Below are 21,207 nucleotides of genomic sequence, written 5' to 3' on the forward strand. Positions count from 1 at the left end.
CCAAGGTTGTTGTAAATATTTCAATTAAATTATTTATGAAAATAAGTAGGGTTGAAGTTATCAAACAGTGAGAGCAGAGGTATTGTACACCAACAAGAAAGAGCAATTCAGTTTCAAATTCAACAGTTTTATTTGCACACTTTGATATGTGTGCCAGGCAAGGTCATGGATAGATAGTAGGCATGCAAAGTACAGGACACCAGAGTTGGTATTCGTATCCTAAATGTAGGTTTAGCCGACAAAAGCTCTGTGGTCACTTAGAGAATGTGTTGAATCATCAGCAAAATATTTAAGCAAGCCACTGAAAAGAAAAGAATACAGCAGGCTTTCTATTTCTTGTACAGTTAGGCCCAGGTTTTGTTATTTTTCTTCTGTGCATGCCAACAACAATTGTACATTACTGTAACATCAAAAAGGCCTGAAAGACCACATAAGACTACTAAAGAGCATGATGACAGAATTATTTTCCTGGTTAAGAAAAACCCCTTCACAACATCTAGCTTGAGTGTTAGTACTGTTTACACTGAAGAACAAGAAGGCCAGAATAGCTGCCTGAAAAAAAAGCTTTTAAAGCGTCTGCATAGATAGCACCAAAATTAGTTTGTATCAGAATGGCAGAAAAGGTATGGAGAAGAAAACAGAGAGAAACAGCTCATGATCTGAAGCTTACCACATCACTACGAGAAGCAGCAGAATGAATTCTGGCCTACAGAACAGGGCTATACTCTCTGCTCAGAGTCAGCCAGACTGATCGGACAGCAGTTTTTACTGATGACCCAACAGTATAACAAAAAAGAAAGGCCAACCCAAGAATTTTTCAAGGCAAAGAAACAGAGTAGTTTTTCAAGAGCCTGATCAGTCACCCACCTGATCTCAACACTATAGAGCTTGTTTTTCAGTATTAAATGTAAAACTGAAGGCAGTGACCAATGAATAAGTAGCAGCCAAAGGTGACGGTGGTAACGGCCTAGCACAGCATCTCAAGGGAAGAAACGTAGCATTTGATATCCACGCACACCTTTCATCACACTGAATTGAAACTGAAAGTCTGCACTTTAACCTTGATGTTTGATGTCAAACTACAAAAAAGTGTGTCCTTGAAGTGTGCCCACTTCAAGAACCTCTAAGTGAGGTTGATAAGCAAAAGTGTGCTTATGATATAGTATCTACTTCTCCCTTATTCGAGCATCCAACAGTGGAGCATAGAACCTGTCAAAACCAGAAATGTTGATTATTTGCCCCGTTCTAGATTTCTGCATTTTTGCATATTTGTCACACTTAACTTCTCGAATTTTAAATCCAGTTATATCTATAAAATTGCTATTAATATGCTATTAATAAAAAGAACATAATACCAACAGTTAAAAAGTGTGGTGCAGGCAGTTATTATGTTTAGGGGGCAAATACTTTTTCAAACAAGTAGGTTTGGGTAGCTTTTTCTACTTAATGAAAGAAATCAACATTTTAAAAAAAAGATTATTTAAAAACATGTGAAATAACTATTATCATTAAAACTGAGTATGTTTGATATTAATAAGTATAAGTGGAAAAAAATGGAGACCTTTCAGCTGGCAATGAAGTGAGACTTTAAGTAACAACAATACTTTTTGATGAACGATGGACAGTTGAGAGTTCACTGGTCAATCACTCTGCTGGCAGATGGACCAGTGGCTGTTGTTACCTTGTCAAGTCTATTTTAGGAAATCTATCCATGTACACCTACCAGTTCACACAAAACATATATCCTTTCTATGACTCATTTTCAAGGTCACACCCTTGTGTTTTTCAAATTGAAAATCCCTGAGCTCAGTTTTACCCTGTGAGTCTTTGAGATAAAGAGATCAACACAGCGGGACCACTGTAGAGCTGCTCATGGCACCAGTGGTCTCATTATTCTAATTCTGCAGCGTGCTGTGATTAGCAAAGGGTCCAAATGAAAGATGTAATGTGACCCATGTGGTAGAGTAATGTTTTATATAGAAATCCTGCACATTAAAACGACCATAACATGAATGCATTCATTGTATTCCATTTGACATTATTGTGCAGTAACTGAAATTGAAAGCATGTAAAAGGGTTCAGTTTAAGGTCACGTACTTAGACACAGACACACAAACACCCTACAACAATATATTACTGCTAAGTTAGAGCAAAAGAATTTTAATAAAAATGGGTCTGACCAAAAACAAGTTTTATTGAGTTAGTAGGTGGAATTATTTTAGCCTGAAGTACAGACGCCTAGCCTCATTAATGGGCCCTTTTCACACAACTTTCCTCATATGTCCCCAAAGAAGACCATGTTCAACCTGTTTTCAGTCATGTGAATAAATGTGCCATTACTCAGCACCCACTCTCACAATAATTTTCTCTCTTTCCATTTCTGTCAGTAGCGTTCAGATTCCCTCAGCCACGCCTTCCTTTCTTTTATCCTGGCAGCAGTGTTGACACGCCATTTGTCAAAACAGCGCTTTTATTGCTTTTACTTGGTCACATTATTCTCTAATTATAATCTATACTTGTGACATTTGCACAGCCATTTCTCCCTCATCTTGATATTAGCTGTGCAACAAATCATCAGGCTCATATAACTGCCTACCAGGTTTATATGTGACTGAACCTACCTGTGCTTCTATGGATAGCAGTAATAAAAAAAAAAGATGTATATTTATATAAATGGATCAGAAATGTGTTTTGCCTTCATCCAGTACTAAAGTTATAAAACCTATGTTGTTAAATAACCAGATTAATTTGATGTTAGTGTAGTCTGGAAGCTCAAGTTGAACTTTGGAAAGTCTACTTCCAACCCGAGGAACAGCCGAGCCCTACGGTCAAATATTCAGACACACAGACAGAGAAAAAAAATATTCATCAGTGGATTCCAATGGACCCCACTAGACCAGACTATGCATTGATTTTTTTTTCCATCTGTTCCCTCCCTCTCCTTCCCTTCATTTTAAACATAAGGCGATTCATTCTTCAATTCCCAGAGCTAATCAAAATGTTATAAGACCAGCTTCCACTATGAAATGCAGCATGACTGCGGATCCCCATGTAACTGAACTTCTCCATCTTCAGTCACTTTTCCTTCTTTGGGTCAAAGGTTACCATTATTTCCAGAAACAAATTAGATGCAGAGAAACTGCACTGGGAATGATGCCTCAGGACCAAGAAATATCGTATGTGTAACCTGAAAAAACTGCTGCAGCATTAGTAGCTTTAGGAATGAAGTATTAGAACCTTAAAAAATGTAACTATTATAACCTAACACAATAGGCCATGTGAAAACCTGAATAAATTGCTGCTAATTCTTATTATAGGTCATTCAGCCCTCTTGCCTTTCCTTCTCATATCTCATGATATTATTGTTGTAATAAGTATATTAATAAATACTATATCACTGGGAGTTATTTGAGAAAACTAATGTCACAAAAGCCTGGATGTGCTTGTGAAACTGAATTGTTTTATATAGCAGTACACAGACTATTGTTTGCTGTTGGCCATGACAATAAAATGGTGCAATGCTTTTATAAAATGTTCTAGGTGCAAAAAACAAAAAAACAAGGGGCGCTCGTAGCTGACTGCTACTTACGTCATAATAAGCTGTATCACATATTACTGGGCTTTTGTGGATATAAATGAGAGGCTATTGTTGTGAAAGTAAAATGATAAGATGTTTTCGTAGGTGCTGTAGGTGCGTAAAAGCAAAAAAAAAAGAAAAGAATATTAGCTTGTTGCTTCATGGTTGCCAGGTAACGTGATGGCATCATGATATATCATGAATAACTGAACTTTTGTGGATAGAAATTAGATGTTCATGTAAAAAATTATACTGTGCTTTCATTAGGAGCTAGATATACATAAACGCCCATTGTTAGGTGGTTGCTAAGCAAGATGATAATGTCTCAAATAGCTGATACACTGCACATGTGAACCTTTAAGGACCAAAGATGTGCCTGTGTGCAAAGTTTTCAAATTCTGATCATATACAAGGACTTTGCAGCCACAAAAGCAAATAAACACACAGCCAAAGGGATTTCCTTTATTACACTAAGATACTGAACCAATCAGGCATAACATTATGATCACCTGCCTAATGTTGTGCTGGTTCCCCTTTTGCTTCCAAAAGAGCAAAAAAAAACAACAACCAGCAATAACTTTATTTGGCAATTTGAGCTAAAGTCTTTTGGATCGGACCACAAGAGTCAGCCTTCGCTACCCACATGCATCTATGAGCCTTGGCCCGCCCGTGAACCCATCCATGGTTCACCACTGTCCCTTCCTTGGACCGCTTTTGATAGATGCTGACCACTGCAGATTGGGGAACATCCCACAAGATCTGCAGTTTTAGAGATGCTCTGACTGAGTTGTCTAGCCATCACATCTTAGCCCCTAAATCATACATAGCTATATGCTTCCCCATTTTTCCTGCTTCTAATGACAAAAATGTTCACTTGCTCCCCATTATATCCCACCCAATAAGAGGTGGAACAATGAAGAGATAATTAGTGTTATTTACTTCACCTGCCAGTGGTCATAATGTTTTGGGCAATTAGTGTATAACACATCAGTGTGCATCAATTACCGTTTCTTCAAAAAAAGGTGGAAATTTTATCTTTTTAATTAGTTTCTTGATATTATAATTCCACATAATGTTAGGTTTTAAAACTGCTTGCAATTTGAATATCTTCCTAATTTCAGTGGATTCTTATCATGTGTGCACGTGCCAATTTGTTTTGTTTGGAGCATGAGATGAACTGGGACAGCAGGCCTGCTTTGGGGGAACAATTTGTTTGCTTGTTAGCTTTAAGATCTTGTTTTATTTAGATGCACAAATCTGGAAGTGGCATGAACTCCAGCTCAGTGCCTCTGGGAAGAGGGGCACACGCCAAATGAAGCTCTTCCAATTGAGCCCACTTGGTGAGCCTTCTACACCATTCAAGCACAAGCCAAAGAAATATGTTTAATTTGTTCCTTTGTGTATTTTTTTTTACTGCTAAGGACTTTACTTTTTTCTTTTTTAAAATCATATAACAAGGTTAAATAGAACATATTTCCCTTTTTTCTGTCAGTCAAAAAGTATAGATTTTACAATTTGAACTCAATAGCACCTTCGGAGTTGGGGAGAAAGTCTAGTCCCAGATATAAGTGCCAGCTGCAGAAATTGCTGTAAATCTTTTGTCCCTGTGAAATTATAAATAGAAAAAAAAATCACCTCTGAGAAGACCAGCTGGTGTGTTTTCACTGCACAATTTCCACAGCTGTGAGTTTTTACTTCTGGACAATAAATAACCAAAACCTTTTTGAACATAACAAATTAATCAGGGGATGAAAATTGCTGCTCTCTAAAATAGAATTTAAGGGAACATAATGGAATAAGAACAGGCTTGGTTAATCCTTTAACATCACAACTCAAAATTACCCCATTACAAGTCAGAATGACATTTACATTGGTCATCAAGGGAGGATCTGTGAGTGACCCAGCAGGGATCTTCCACTGATCTGTACAGAACCTGTGATGAACCAAGTGGAAATCTAGTTAATTTCCTTTTGATTCATGATTCGTGTGGCTTACATGTAGCTAAATATGCATTAAAATAGATTTCTGATAATCAAACAAACAATCCATGTAATTTGAAAGCCTAAAACGTCTGCAGCTCTGTGCAGCGATTATTTCTTTCTTGTGATTTTATTTATATATAGTAGAATGTACAAATCCTGACAAACAAGCTATTACTTGCTACTTGCTGTTTGCTTCAAAAGCAACATGCTGTCAAAGACTCCAAATGTCCAAGCGCATTTAAAAAGAAATAAACAAGATGATAGCTTGATAAATATGCCAACACATTTGGGCATTATGTGACTTTTATTATGTGGGAAGTACATTTCGGGTTGGATTTATTTTTTTCCTCTGATGCCAGTAACCAAAAACAGAGTTACAGTAAATGACGACTTTATGCTCACGCTTCAATTAAGGTTTCCATGGACACCGCTCCAGCTCCATATTACCCTGTGACTCTTGGATGTCAAAGCAGGGATTTACAAGCACCTTTTCTTGACTGTAACAATGCCACTGAAAGACTTCTGACCTAAATGACAATTTTCCATGTTTCTATAAATTTTATAAGAAATAGAAAGGACTCACCCGCTACCACCTCAACAATAACAACAATAATAGTCATGGCTAATTCACAATTAAAATTAATTTCTTGTATTTCTTCAGTTCGAATAATTTTTGTCTAAAACACTCGTTCCTTCATCCCTCTATTGAATGTCCCAGTTTAATTTACCCAATTCCTTATTTTGATAATGATCTAAAAGAACACTTCAAGCACATCCAGTAGGAATACATACCCATTGCCCTCCGTGTGATATAGGATGCACAATGTTTCAGGTAGTTCCAACGCCCTCTGGCTGTGTGCGGGGGACTTGCAGCCTTACAGGGTTTCAGCATACAGCTTTTTATCCCCGAAGCTCGCCTTTCATGTCACTAGTGCTACTTGTATGTGCAGACGCAGCCAATCTCTTCCTCATGACGCCACCGAGGTTGGGCTCAGAGGGCTTCGATCATAATATTTAACACACCCACTCTGGATGGACACTTGGAAGGAAGACAAAGCAGTGCTGAGAGGAGAAATCACAACCAGGATCCCACACACCTGCCGGCCAGCCTGCCAAGCCAGTCTCTGATTTGACTTCAGCGACGTTTGCAGACAGCAGCAGCTTTGTGAAGAAGCGGGGCAGCATCCAGGCATCTTGCAGCGGATCACCTGTTATTTGTTTTTTGGTTTTTTTATTATTATTATTATTATTCCTCTTTCTGTTTATAAATTGATCGTAAATGTTAGGAAACCTGTGCTTTTGTGGACTACGTTATATCAGTGTCATCCTGTTACTTTCCTCTGAAGACAGTTATGACGCGGTTGACATCTCACTCCGTGCTGGCAGCGACACAGGGAAGCAGATTTGAAGAAGACTATTGATGCTTTTAGCAGGACCCCACTCCCTTCTCTTAGCCTAAGATACATCTTCAGTGAGATTTATTTAGTCACTCGTCCTCCTGACACTATAGGCTATCCTGCTCAACAAGGCAATGAATGAAGAGCACTTCCTGAGCCAGCAAAGTGTCCGGGTTTTTACAATGTCTTGGTCTTTCCACCTGTCTGGGAATGAATCGTTGGGACTGTTTTAAATATTAAACACCGCACATAAAATGGGCTTTTTAAACATAGGCTGACGCTCATTATGTGTGGAGCGATCATAGAGAATTCCCAAAGTAACATCGTTGTCTCGTCCTCAGAAAACAGTGTTAGACACCAATGTCGGTGCTGTAGCTAAGGTGCGCTTAAAGCTTGCTATAAAATATATATTTATAGAGGCTAAACATGATCTTGTTTCGCAAATTCAGAGTCTTGATACTTATGGTGTTTTTGGTTGCGTGCACCATGCACATCATGATAGACTTGTTACCAAAACTAGAGAAGCGGGCGACGGGAGCGGAGAGCGGGGACGGCGGCTGCCAGTGCGCACACCACACGGGCGGGGAGTCGCAAGGCTGGGGGAAGCAGCGAGCCAGGACGGCGGCTGAAGCCGGCTGGCCTAATAAGCACACGCTGCGAATCCTGCAGGATTTCAGCAACGAGCCGAGCTCCAACCTCACATCGCATTCCCTGGAAAAGATCACCACCGCCGGGGACAGGGCGGACTCTTTCCGGCGGATGAAAACGTCGGCGGGGAAGGCAGATGACCACAAGCCGCTGATGGGAGACGCAAGCGGGGGTCGGATCGTCCCTTCCCGTGCTGTCTCACGACTTTCTCGCCTGTTTGAGCATCCTTTATACAAGGTTGAGCTTCCGCCTCTCACGGACGATGACACTTTGTTTAACGTCAACAACGACATCAGGTTTTATCCCAGAGCAACAGGGAACCAGGGATGGTAAGCCGACGAGATTTAAATTAAACTTGTGTGATTTAAACGAGTCCATGAACAGCTAGTGCTCTGACTTCAACATGTTTGCTCTATTAAGAAGTCATTTTGTCACCCAGGTCTTTTACTTTTATATAAGGTTTAAAATCACTCCTGTTCTATTCTATCATGTCCATTCAGAACAACAAATCTATTTTATTTCCTTATCAGTCTTCACCTCTCTCTCTATCTATCTACTTTCTTTGTTTGAGCACCCAACTTGGCCTCTGCTTTCCATCATGCTGGATTTTGTTTTCTTTTCATTGTCTTGGATTATCCATAGCCAGCCAGGCAGCATTTTGTTTTTTGTAGTTTGTTTTTTTAAAAACCATCTGTTATAAGCTTGTATTGTTCTTTGTCTACTCCTTCACCATCACTTATACCTTCCCACTCTTCTCCTCACTTGCTTGTCAGGCACAATGAGGACGGAAACGAAGACGAAGAGGAGTTCTCTCCAACTGAAGAGGTGACAGCAGAATCCTACCCCAACTGGCTGCGATTCCACATCGGGATCAACCGCTATGAGCTCTACTCCCGACACAGCCCTGTGCTGGATGCCCTGCTGAAGGACCTGGTCACACAAAGGATCACCAGCGTAGGTGAGTCAGTCAGCTATGCTGAAAAGGTGTATGTGTGGGTGTGTGAAGTTGAGGATTTGATGGGGTCTGCAGTTAAACTCTTTTATCTGGTCTGTGTTGATCAATTTCTAACTGTTAGATTCTGTCCTGTCATTTTGGCCTACAGCAGCAATGTCCCAACTAACTTAAAGATATTTTCCCTAATTATACTCAAGGTTCAATGTTATACTAATGTGTGAAAAATGCAACTTGGGAAGGCTTTTTCACCTTGGTATGAACAAAAAAAAACAACTTTGGCATAAAATTTGAAAACTGTAAAAAGTGGAGTGCCTCTGGACCTGCTTGTTTTTGTAATGACTCCTAAATTATTTGAAGTGTAACAATTATATAATCAGGATTTTTGATAGAAATTCATTTGACACTCTTACACTGGAAGGATAGTGCTGTATTCAAATTCCCTTTTGTTTTTTGTTCCATTCAATCACAGTATTTCACTGAGATCTGCATTGTGTCACTAAAAATTAAAGTGGAGCACCAGGAATTTTTTTATCAGAGAAAAAATAATAAATACAAAAGTTGTAGGTTTTTTTTTTCATCTTAAATCAGACAAGCTTAATAACTGGGAAAAACTGGAAGAAACATTTGAGGAGAACTTCCTCCCCATCAACTCTGAATGTCACAACATTGTTTTCATTTCTAAACATCCATTACTCTCTTTTGGAAATGCTTTTCTTTTAAAGCAGATTATAAATGAGCGCAACAGTAAGAGCTGCTAAAAAAGTTGTTGTTTTCTCTATGTAATGAGATCAGATGTTATAAGGCAGATGTGCATTACATTGTTACCACTGTGGCCAAACTTACTTTGAGTAAATGTGAGTAATAATCATGACCACAATCCCAAACTGAGACCATTTGTTCCCTTTTAGGATGAAAATTTTTGTCGAGGTGTTTCTGATGTTTTTGTTGTTGTTCTTGTGGGGAATGTTAGTTACTTATGCCTATTTAGCCTCCAATACTTGTTGTATTTGTCTGGTGTCTCAATATTATTACATCCTCGTTCTCTCAAAGAACACTCACAATTTCTCGTTCTACACATCTCCTTCACTTTAGCACTCTCTCTACCTTTAACCCTTCTTTTCTGTTTTTCAACAAAAGACAATATAATTGCTCACGGCCAGACATACCTACAAAGATACTGTTTGTCTGCAGTGAAGCAGTGCTCTATGTCTGTGTGGCTTTATGTGTGTTTATATGTCCGTGTGTGTGTGTGTGTTTGTGTTAGTGTGCACGCCCTGGAGGCATGCATTAAAACATTTGTGCCCCATAATTAGCACAAACACTTAGCTGTCTCAACAAAATGACAAATCAGACACAGCATTAGAAAGTTTTCTTCATCAGCATTTTCTCCTCACTAGTGCCCCCCCCCCCCCCACCCCACCCCACCCCCCCTTTCTTCCCTCCTTTGTGTCTGTCTCTCTGTTGGGGCAGGCTGTGGCCTTTTGTTCAGTCTTCAGCTGCACTCATAAATCATACGCACAGTAACATGAGGTGATACAGGTGAGAGCAAGATGGATTTATCATTGCTGCATGAGAGGGGGAATCTCAGAGCGTTGGGCGAGGCCTGGAGCATATCTGAAAGACCTGCGAGCAGGAAGGTGTAGAGAATAAGACAGCGACATCGATTCACTTGTGGTCTCCTGGAGAAACAGAGCAAGATAGATGGTTAGATCAACACAAATGCATACTCTCAGGCACAGCTGAGACAGATGGGAGAATCTTAAGAATGTTTTGTTGTGGGTTTGTTGCTGTTCAAGTCATGTGTGATTGCAATCCAGTGAAACAATCAGCCAAGCTTTAGCGGGATTTTTCACTGCGGATTACCTTTTTCTAGTTCTCGATTAGAAGGTGGATTTTTATGAAGGCCTGCGCTGAGCAATGAATTCAAGAATTGTGGCTTATGTGTTCAAGGTCATGGCATTAAATCATAGTTCAGTCATTTGCAATCTCTTAAAGGTTTTAGATCCGTTGTATAGCTGCACCAAGTTTGAGGATTACTCTAGGGTGCTATTCACTTGACCTGGCTTCAGCAAATCTGTCATATGTGAAGGCCAAATGCTCTCAGTGTATTTTTTTTTAGCTTTGCATTCACTCAGCATTCATCCTCTGTCATAAAGAAAAGGCACTGACCTGAGGTTATGTAGGTTGTACTGTTGTGTGCAACAGTGTATGTAAAAATCCAAAAGCTTTTGAAAATGAGTCACGGTAAATGGAGAGGCTTGCCAGCACTGAGTATGATGAATTCAGACAGACAGAGCATAACAGAGAGAATGTGAATACAAGGATGACATATCCAACTAAAAAGAGAGGGGGGAAAGCAGAGGAACACACCGTGAGAGCTCTGAGAGAAACAACAAGAGAGTCAATGAAGACAAAAGACAGCTCGGTGCAGGGGGTAGAGTGCAGTCAGCTACTCAGCCAGCAATCCAGTCAGTAAGTGGGTCCACTACAGGGGGCTTATGTGGATATTGGGGTTAGGCAGAAGTGCTGTGTTGTGTAATATGATCAAGTTAATGCGCTGTAATAAATGGGCAAATACCCGAAAGCTTGTCCATTGTGACAGAAACACAAAGCAGTTGGGCAGGCCTGGCGGTCTCTTTGTTTGAGTCGAAGGAAAGCGGGAATCTCACAGTGAGCCTCCATCACCCTCTGGGAGACACCATGGACATGACTGATAGTCAGTGACATATGCCCTGGCTCATCTCCCTGAGTACAGGAGGTTAATTTGTCTGAATGAAAAAGGAAGTCGCTACAGTGAATCCAGTGTGCACAAGAAACTTGCTGACAATGTGTTCAATTCATGAAGGCTTACAGACAAACATCTGGTGAGACTCATGTTTCTTATATTATGTAGCTTGTAGCTAAACACGCATGGATGGAAGTCTACATTTAGGTCACTTTATTGGACAAACGGACAGATAGTGAGGGGTCGATTGAAATGGAACAACAGGTTCAGGCATCCTGGAGTCAAACCATAATAATGTGCTATGTGCCTAAAATATTCTCAGCAATGTGCTCCTGTTGAGGCAGCGTGTGTGAACTTTATGTACTAAAATTGAAGGGGCTTCTTTTCCTCAATCACTGATATTTTGTCATTCTCAGAGCACCATGTTCTTCTAAAGTTGCATGCATGCTGCGAGAACACACAGTCGCTCTTTTCCATTCAGATAAACTGTCCGTTTCATGTTCAACCCTCTGTTAAATCCAGAACTAGCCAGAGTTTTTAGCAGATGCTCTTCAGGCCACTTTTTGCTCTCGGTCACACCCAGCTCCTGACTGGCACGATTGCATTTACAGTGTCTAGGAAATTGGCCAGCAGATGTGATAGTTCTATTATGCATTCATGCAAAATTGCATTTTTCCATAATGGCAAATAACAAAACAGCTGTGCATGTTTTGTTTTGTTTGTTTTTTTTGAGTGCATCCATGTGTTTGTGCATGTATGCTTATGCCTCAGACAGTTTAGTTTAGATGCTGATCTAACAGCTCATTTTGTTTCCTCCCAGCCATGAAATCTGGAGGCACCCAGCTGAAGCTGATCATGACTTTCCAGAACTATGGACAAGCACTGTTCAAGCCTATGAAGTAAGTAACACATGAAGTGACTGCATGACAACACAGGTAAACTACATTTTATATACGTTAGGTGTAACAATTGTTCCTGGAACTTTCTTATTAAACATCTAACTGCAGATTATACTCTTATACAAGTTTTTCTATAAAAAGTCTGTTTGATACACTCAGCTTGATTTACCAGTTGCATATGTTTTAAAGAGGGCAACACGAAGTCTCAGATGAATAAGTGCCAAGCACTGTCATCGCATCTCACTGCGTGTTCACCTACACATCTCCCCTCCTCCCTCATTTTTTTGCGATCTTCTCCTGATGGGGAATTGTCTGTCTTCTTTTTTAATTAACATCAGCAGGCTTATGTGTTAATTAAAACGAGCATTGAGCCATCGTGAAAGCGTCTTTGGGGAGGCATACATACTGGCAATGGCACATTGCATTTGAAAAAGAAATACCCCCACCCCCACCCCCTCCCTCAGCTGTCTGAGTTTTGCCCAATGAATTCCCATGGCGACATGGATAAACAGCGTCCAGGCCAACTGGGCTGCGATCAGAAGTAATTGCTCACGAGCCAGGTTTGATTGCTATGAAACGCTGAATGGTTTTCTACATGAGAGCCTCAGTGGAGAGTATTAGATTTTGAGAGAGAGAGGGACAGAGGGAGGAAGGGAGAGAGGTAAAGCTTTACAAGTTCATAATGTCATAATTCAACAAATCGTACAGGTGTAGTTCAGGATGGTTCTTTATTTCAATTGTACCAAGCCCTTTACCACATAAGCCAAAGTCACATAAATAAGAGGAACAGTGAAGGATTAGGAAAGCAGACGTGTGAATGCAGTGCTGGCTTGACAATGAACTGTGAAAAGTTTGGAACTGTTTTCTTGGACTGATTTATGGTGAGAGAGCCTGCAACATGTTTTCAAAGTTTATTCAGCGAGTGCAGGTGTTCAAACTCTTCATTTGTCTTCTTTTTACATTAGGGTAGTGGCACTCTGTGTGCTCAAACAACTGGTCATTGTGTCCCAGCTTGCCAAATTATTTCAAGGTCAATTAGTGGATGAATTTTAGAACATGTGGCACTGTTTGCAAAATTAGCGTCAGAGAATATGTGGTTCAAAGCACAGCGGTCTGAGGATGTATTTTAAACACAGCAGGAGCCAACACCCAGCAGGCATCATCTAGTCATAGTCAAGTAAACTAAGTTTGGTGATTACCCTGGGTTTCTATGTGTCTGGCTGGGTAAATCTGATATTACTGGTCTAATCATTCAGGGGCTGCTGCTAGGTAATACGGGCGCTTGCATGGGTTTAATGAAGTAATAAGTCAAAGGAAAGGGGAAGCTTAAATATTGTCAGCAGGGATTTGAAATGTTACACCATCCACCAAACTTTAAAATGCTAAAGAATCTGTGATGTCTTAAAGTAGATAAGTAAAGCAGTCAGTTGCCATCAGAAACAGTTTTGACAGTTTCGGAATCACATGCTACCGATTCCCACGGCTCCTTATTTAGCCTGTCATATTTTTTATTCAAGCCTCTTGCTTTGACTGTCACAAACTGTCTCAACTGTTTACAGATGTTATACAAAATTCCACAGAGCGAAAATACAAAAATATCAGTGCTTACTGAGAGTCGTAATGTAGAAACATAACCTTTGTCTCTGCTTTTGTTCAAGCACGGTGTGGCATTTTGTTGTTTCTGTCAGTGCACTGATGTGTCCCACTTTTATTTTAGGAACCAGTGCATTCTGGGTACAGTAGTTCAGTGCTTTCTTGTGTCGACTTGTTTTTCTTCACCTGTCCCTTTGTGCAGCATCAAGTGGTGCATCAGAGAGACTTTGATGTTTCAGGCCTCCTTTGAGCCAAATGCAAATTTCTACACTGCCATAGGCCAGGAGCTTGCACAAGCTGACAGCTTGCCAGACACCTCCACAAGATTTTCTTTTTCCTGTGCAGAAAAATTGTCAGTTTTTTGGGGTTTTTTTTAATCTGTCTAACTGACTTTATAATTATGTTTGATGATTTAAAGTATGATCCCAGATTGGAGTAGAAGGTGCTAATTTAGTCTTCAAACTACAATTTGTTTTTTCCCACAAAAAGATTTCATTACAGTCCAGCTCCTGAAAAGGTAAAGTATTTTCAACAAATGCAGGTTAATAGATTTGTTTATGCTTGCAAGCATGAACTCAAAGTGCACACCTGTAACTATGAGCATAAACACAAAAAACCCTCTGCAATTCAACACCATGACTTAACTGAAGCCTTTTCAACAATTTTGGTGGAAAAGGCAAAAACTACTTTTGAGATCTTATCAAGTTTTCTTGGTCTTGGGTTGTTCCTTTGTAAACATAGCCACTGTGGGCTCGAGAATACTGCTGGCTCTAATAAGATGGACAGATATTGAGAGGTGCCATCTGAGCTCAAGGTTCTGTGAACAAACACAAATCAGGCATGTTACTACAGACAGATGTTCAGATAGCTGTAGCGCACACACACGCACATACGCATATTTACAGACAAGCTGCAAAGAGAAGGACTCTTTGGGGGTTATAGAGTTCGTGCTCCTGCCATCAGGGACGGCTGGCACTGGAAAATCCGCGAGCAGTGAGCCAAGCTGCAGCTGTAGCCACTCACTCAGAGCTGTGGGTATATTACAGAGAAGGTGATGACTGCAAGGCCACACTCTGCCTGCACACACAAAAGAAAACTAGCTCATTCACTTCCTACCACTCACCATTTAGCACTCCCCTAATGATTTTCACTGTGACAAGTCAAAAAGCCTTGAAGCGCAAAGAGAGACTTTAAATGTGATGAAACGTCAAATCTTTTCACATTAACACCCCTGTCGTCTCGTCCGTGATGAAGTTTTCTATGATGATTCTGACCTCAATCTTGCATATTATGAAAAGCTTCAGCTGAGTTGTCAAATCTATCTTTTCACTTGCTGATAGGTTATGTAAACTTTAGCTGCATGATTTAGTGGCTTTATCAGCCCTTTCATATGAAGGGCACTTGGCGGGGAGGGATTCATCAGGTTTTCAGCTGCCCCTGCAGCACTGTCTTAGGTGCCAGGGGACAGAGCAGCACCTTGGGATGCCAAGTAATTTGTCTGACTGGGATGTTGCAATCAATGAGAAACTGAAAAGAGCTACTGTGGTTAGATCATAAGGGAACAGAAATAGAGGAGGCTATAAATTTCAAGTGAAGTGTGACGTACGCCCACTATGTAGTTTGTTCTGGAGGTTTCTTTCTTTGCTAAGTGTGTGTATGTGTCTGTGATTGGATTGTTTTTAATGTAAGAATTTATCATTCATTCAGAATTATTTGTGCATCTATAGAATATTGAACAAACTGATATTCAAACCGTGTGTGTGTGTGTGTGTGTGTGTGTGTGTGTGTGTGTGTGTGTGTGTGTGTGTGTGTGTGTGTCAGAAGAAACACTATGAAAAATAATGTAAGATTTATGTGGAAAAGCTGATTGCATTGTGTCCAGCCAAAGAAACGGTTATATGTTGTGCAACATTATTGTACAACATTTCCTAGTTGTGTTGACATTCATGTTGACGCCATTGCTTTTTTTGTAATGTTGTGAAATTGGTTAGTTTTTTTTAAGACACATTGGAGTGCTATTAGTGTACAGATTCGGTTTTAAAGTGAAAAATTAAAAGCACTGAATCTCATTGTTCTGGTTTATTGTGCAAGTATTAGGCAAGAACTAGCTTCTGAAACAGATTGAAAAAACAATAGTAACTATTTTAGCACTTAGGATCTGCTGTAGTGAGATTTAACGATGCATGTTACCCAATTTGTGTATGATCAAAGTTCCATTTAATTTAGCAATAAATCAGCTTGCCTCTTGCTGATTGGCCACAAAGAGGCACAACACAACACAACATAATAAAATACAACAATCACAGTGTTGCCCTCTGGCACATTTGCATGATCACAAAACCACTTAGCTCTTCGCTAATTAAAAGCACAAGTAACTGATCAACTTTCTCCCACTTCAAGCACTAAATTGGAAGGAAAATGCAAAGCTCCACCTAGTGGTTGGAGGTATTATCAGAGGTATCACTCCAGCTGCAAGCAGCCATCTACTGTAGAAGTGGCACTAAGTGTGGTCTTGTGCTGCTGTAGCAAAACTCCATCAAGGTTAATTTAGAGATGCGCTTCTGCATATCCTGGTTATAATGAGTGGGTATTTGACCTCTGACATTAACATGGCATTTTCACCAGAGAACCGCTGCTCACTGGATATATTTCTATACCACCCTGACCATTCTCTGTAAACCATAGAGATGGTTGTTTGTGAAAGACTCAAACTCACCTGGCACAACCAACCATGTCAAAGTCACCTAAATCATCTTTTATCTAACTTTAAATATCAGCCGGCTATTTTAACCATGTCTGCATGGCTAAATAAATTTAGCTGCTGCCATGTAATTGGCCTATTAGACATTTGTACTAACAATCAGTTGAAAAGGTGTACCTAACAAAGTGGCCATTGAGTGTATATATGGACGTTTAGGAAACAGTGGCATAGGACATTGAAAAAGATTGCAGGTTTTGCACAACAAGCAACGGTACTTGGAATAAAATGTACTTTTTAAGCCTATTTTACCTTTAAGTGACTGTTGTCTAAATGTAGCAGTACCACTGAAGTAGTAAATGTACTTGTAATTTCTTCTCCTGCTATAAAACTTTACATTATTCTGTGTCATAAGCTGAGGAACTCAAACACAGAGAAATATATTGTACTCTGCAAACGACATCTGCGATCAAACGTTATCTGGAGGGTTCTAACTGTCTTTTATGTTTCATTGTCTACACACACACAGATATACACGCTCAGTATTACCGTGTCAGGCATTCACAACATCTGTTTTTCATGCAGCTTTGTACTCGCAGCCAGGCAGCCTGCAAGGGCCTGAACCCAGCGACTCTTCTTCAGGCTCTGAGCATGTCTGACTCCTTCTGTAGGTCTTTAAGATTAATTTGTTCTTTAAGCCATTTTAATGTGGCTCAGGATTGCTTATATTACAGAGGCTTTTTCTGCTTTCCCTTTCTCTATGCACCTCTTTTATCCCCTATCCCCCCTTTCTTCATTAGATGTTGTATCAAAAACTTTGTGTAGTCAAGCTTCAGGCTGATACTATCATAAAAGTTAATACTAAACACGGATTTCTATCTCATACATACATTTCCAGTATTTTTCTTTTGCACTCAGATGTGCTCTGATTCATATTTTTCTTTTCTATGAAAGCAAAACCCCTTAAAGAAATTCTCAGTTTCTCAGCTACACACTGTGTTGAAGCAGAAAATGTGGGTTATTTATATTTAGACGTTCAAATTCAAAGTCTCTCTCTCGATGTGTGTCTGTGTGCTGTGTAATCAGTGTGTGGGCTCTTTGATAGGTTGACCTTTTGTAGGCTGTGAGATGAGCTGGTTAATTAGTGCTGTACTTTAACAGCTGTACAGCCACCTGCCTTCAGTAATTTATCACATTTTCCTAGTCATCAGCACACACTATAAGCGCTGTTTGAGTTGGGAATGTAAGATAGCTTAGTGAGGTCTTAGCAGAACATTTACTGTGAAATGATTTGATTGAAGTGTCAATCATTTCTGTGTGTTCTGTTTATTATCTAACTATGTCCCACCAATAAAGGAAGTGCACTTGCGGCTTTTCTGCATAATTACCACTGAGTCACTTAGTCTTCCATTTGTTTGCTGGACGTTCTCAAAAGAATCCACTTCTTTTCATGTCCCTCGTTTCTTCTCGTGTCTCGCTTACTTCTGGGTTCTGTCTCACTCCGGTGTCTGTTCTCGATTCGAGAGGTCCGCAGTGTAGCAGCTGGCACCAAGCGGGCCTGCATGTCGTCTCAAATCTCAAGTAACTTATTTATTTATTTATTTATTTGTTTTGACAGGCACACTCTTGTAGGCTCCCAACACAGACACTAAAACGCAGAGGACCGTCTTATTTTAGACTCCCGAGTCTTAAACTCCCTCCCCTTCACGTCCTCCCTGCTCACGCACACAAACTTCACATAAAGACTTCTCTCATGAATGTTTTACTAGGTCAACTCCTGAGGAAGTCTTGTTTTCATCACCATCTCTCCCTCCCTCCCTGTCCATCCCTCTCTCTGTCTCCACCTTCCATCTGCGCTCCTTTTTGGACTTGTTTGTTTGATTCGCTGAGGCAGTACTAATCCTCGGCTTGTCACTCGCCTCTGTTTAGAGCCTCGCTGCTCTGTATTTTTAGGTTCTCTCCATTTTCTCTCTCCCTCTCTCTGTTTAACAAGTGTTTAGGCACTCACAGCGTAATGAGGCAGAGCTGCGAGTAGCCTAATCGTAATGCGATTACAGGCCAGCCGAGTTGCAGGAGATGACTGATGTTTGATTGCTTAAATGGTCATGTGTTGTTGTTTTTTTTAACCACATTGCAGCAACAGCACATTCTCAGCTGTCAGCAGTTAACTCAGTGACTACAATGCATTACCATCATCCAAAGCCACGCTGTGAACACTTTTACTCACTGTTACACTTCCTCATGAGACAGACCCTCATTTTTGACAAATAGGTTTTAAATTTAATGTGTAGATTTAAAAAAAAAAAAAAAAAAGAAAGTAAATATTTGAATTTCAGACCTACTACAAGTACTTTTGCATCCTTGCCTCTAGGTTCAGCCAGTGCATGTGCTATACCACGTACAAGCATATCATATTTTTGTAATTATGTATTCTTGTTGTGGCTCCTGACATTGCCACTGCTGTGCATGGCAATGTTGATCATGTGTGCTAGCATATCATTATAGTCCAAAATACTAGATGGGGGGAATTCCTAAGCTTCCCGCTAGGAATGTCGCTGCCGCATTTGTCCTGAACGCTGGAAATTCATTTCCCTTCAGGAGGTGATTTCTAGACATTCCAAATAAACATTTCTTCGTGAAGCAAGAAAAGCAGGCCAGGTGCTGAGTTCCTGTTGGGGTGCTTATTGTGCTATGAGCAGGAATAGCTGTTGAAATTACACAAAATTGCATTGTTTATCTTAATGAGTATGCAGGAGCATGGTGTTTGATTGAGGGAGCTTTGCAAGAGCTGATTGTCAACTAAATGCTTTGGTGACTCCACAATCTGAGACTAAGACCCAGCATTTATCTTAACACAAAAGATAACCACTCGCTGTGTGACATAAAATCTTCCAAGCCTTAACATTTTTAATCTCTGGTTTTGCTCTAATAGGAGTAATCGTTCAGGCTTAGATAGAAAGAGGACTATTCTTCTTCTGTTGTTTTCTTTTTTTTGTTACAGCTGTTGGTGAATGACACAGAACACTTGCTTCATTCTTACTTTGTCACTAACTCAACTGTTGCCCTTTAACAATGGGACCACATGCATCGCACCACCCCTTACAACCGAGCACCGTGTTTAGATAACGACCTTTCCCAGATAGATCTATCACAGTCCAACTGAATGCCTCTCCGAACTCAATGAATGAAACAGTTCTTCAACAGAGAGACAGAGAGAAAGCACTGTAGCTCTGTAACTTGGGCCTTTTGTAATAGCACACACAGAGGTAATGCATCCATAGTGGGTAAGGCCTGTGCTTGTCTGGGCCTCTGCCATCCAAGGTGGCAAATAGACCATGTGTGACTCCTCTGTTCTACTGACAGAGGTCAGGAGAAGAGGAGAACACAATCATTGTTTATCAATTATACTAGAGGAGGGAAGGAGGGTTCTCCCTGCCTTTGCCCATTGTCAGAGCAGGAAGTGGGAGGGGCTGCAACCAGGTCTGGTTTCACCAAGAGGCAGGAATTTGATCCAGGGGTTTCCTGGGCTTCCTCCTCCCTTCTCACCCTCTTACCTTCCTTTTTGCAGCTCTGGCAGCGGTGATGCAAACAGAGGAGTCTCTGTGCTAAAGGAGTAGGGAGACTGAGGCAGTGCTGCTGCTGCTGCTGCTAGAAAGATTATTCACACAATGACTGCAACCTTAGATATCTGAGATCAGTCACTCTGATGTTTGTGTATGTGTAAAACTTTTTTTTATTTTACTTTTGAGAAAATAACATTCACATCTGTTTAATCTCCTCATGTTATACAACTTTTTGGGGAACAGAGCATCAGTAAATATAGACAGAGACTGGATGTATCCACAAACGGGGGCAGACTTACAATTTCACATGACAGCTGACCTCCAAGTGGACCCATCAGCTAGTGGTGCTTTGAGCCATGTCAGCATCCTAACAAGTTCATATTGACATCATAAGATGCTGACATAAGCTGCTGATAATTGGCAAGTATGGCATGGAGCTTGAATAAAGACACTATGTAACCAGCACAAAACAAAAAATACAGCAGTGGCTGATGAAGGTCATATTTTGCCTTAAAATGGCGCTAAAGGAAACTGAGTCCACCCGGAGGATGTAGTAATCACTATGAATTCTGTGGAATTATGTGGACATTCCGCTTATAATGGATGTAGTTGAGGAAGAATCCAGGGATAAAGTGATTAGGATTCCTCCTTTAGGCACCTTCTGCTGGGTTTCCCTATTATCCTTCATGGAATAGTATTGAGTAGTTCTTAAATAACAAAAATGTAAAAAAAAGAAAAATAAAGAAAAGAAAAAAACCCTGATTATGGAGGAGTTGATTGACTTTGCTGTCTGTTTGGCCATAAATTTTGCAATTTATTCTCTGCATTCTGTGCAAAAGTACTTTTTCAGCCTGGGAGAGAGGTAAAGCAGTAAAGCAGGGTTCTTTATTGAACTTAGTAAAGGCTGTGTTTTGGGGTTTGGTGCTTGGTGGTTGTGTTATTAAGTTAGTAAGGAAAATGTATTTATATAGGATTTTTCATGGATGAAAATCACAACGTGCTTCACAATAAAAATTATGAAATAAAGATATAACATATCCTAACAATGTAAAGCACCAGAATACAACATAAAACAACAAATGAAAAGGTTTTCTGTATAAAACATTTCTTCAGATGCTTTTTATAAGAGTCAGTGGAGTCTTTAATGAGTAAAGCCCAATCCCCATGAGT

The 21,207-nt window shown here is 40.2% G+C and overlaps 1 protein-coding gene across 1 annotated transcript in view; it reads left to right on the top strand.

Annotated features, from left to right (window-relative positions):
- Positions 1 to 6,509: 6,509 nt before the first annotated feature.
- The window catches only part of fam20ca (FAM20C golgi associated secretory pathway kinase a), a 62,322-nt gene continuing 47,624 nt past the window's right edge, over positions 6,510 to 21,207 (top strand). Inside the window, exons 1-3 of the mRNA XM_085351569.1 lie at positions 6,510 to 7,933; positions 8,378 to 8,562; positions 12,105 to 12,183. Coding sequence (XP_085207695.1) covers positions 7,383 to 7,933; positions 8,378 to 8,562; positions 12,105 to 12,183 — 815 coding nt within the window. The 5' untranslated portion in view covers positions 6,510 to 7,382. The remainder of the gene's footprint in view (positions 7,934 to 8,377; positions 8,563 to 12,104; positions 12,184 to 21,207) is intronic.

The sequence above is a fragment of the Diplotaxodon limnothrissa genome, linkage group LG4 (assembly GCF_057381915.1).
Source record: "Diplotaxodon limnothrissa isolate DT_005_m linkage group LG4, D_limnothrissa_male_GT1.1, whole genome shotgun sequence".
Classification (NCBI taxonomy): domain Eukaryota; kingdom Metazoa; phylum Chordata; class Actinopteri; order Cichliformes; family Cichlidae; genus Diplotaxodon; species Diplotaxodon limnothrissa.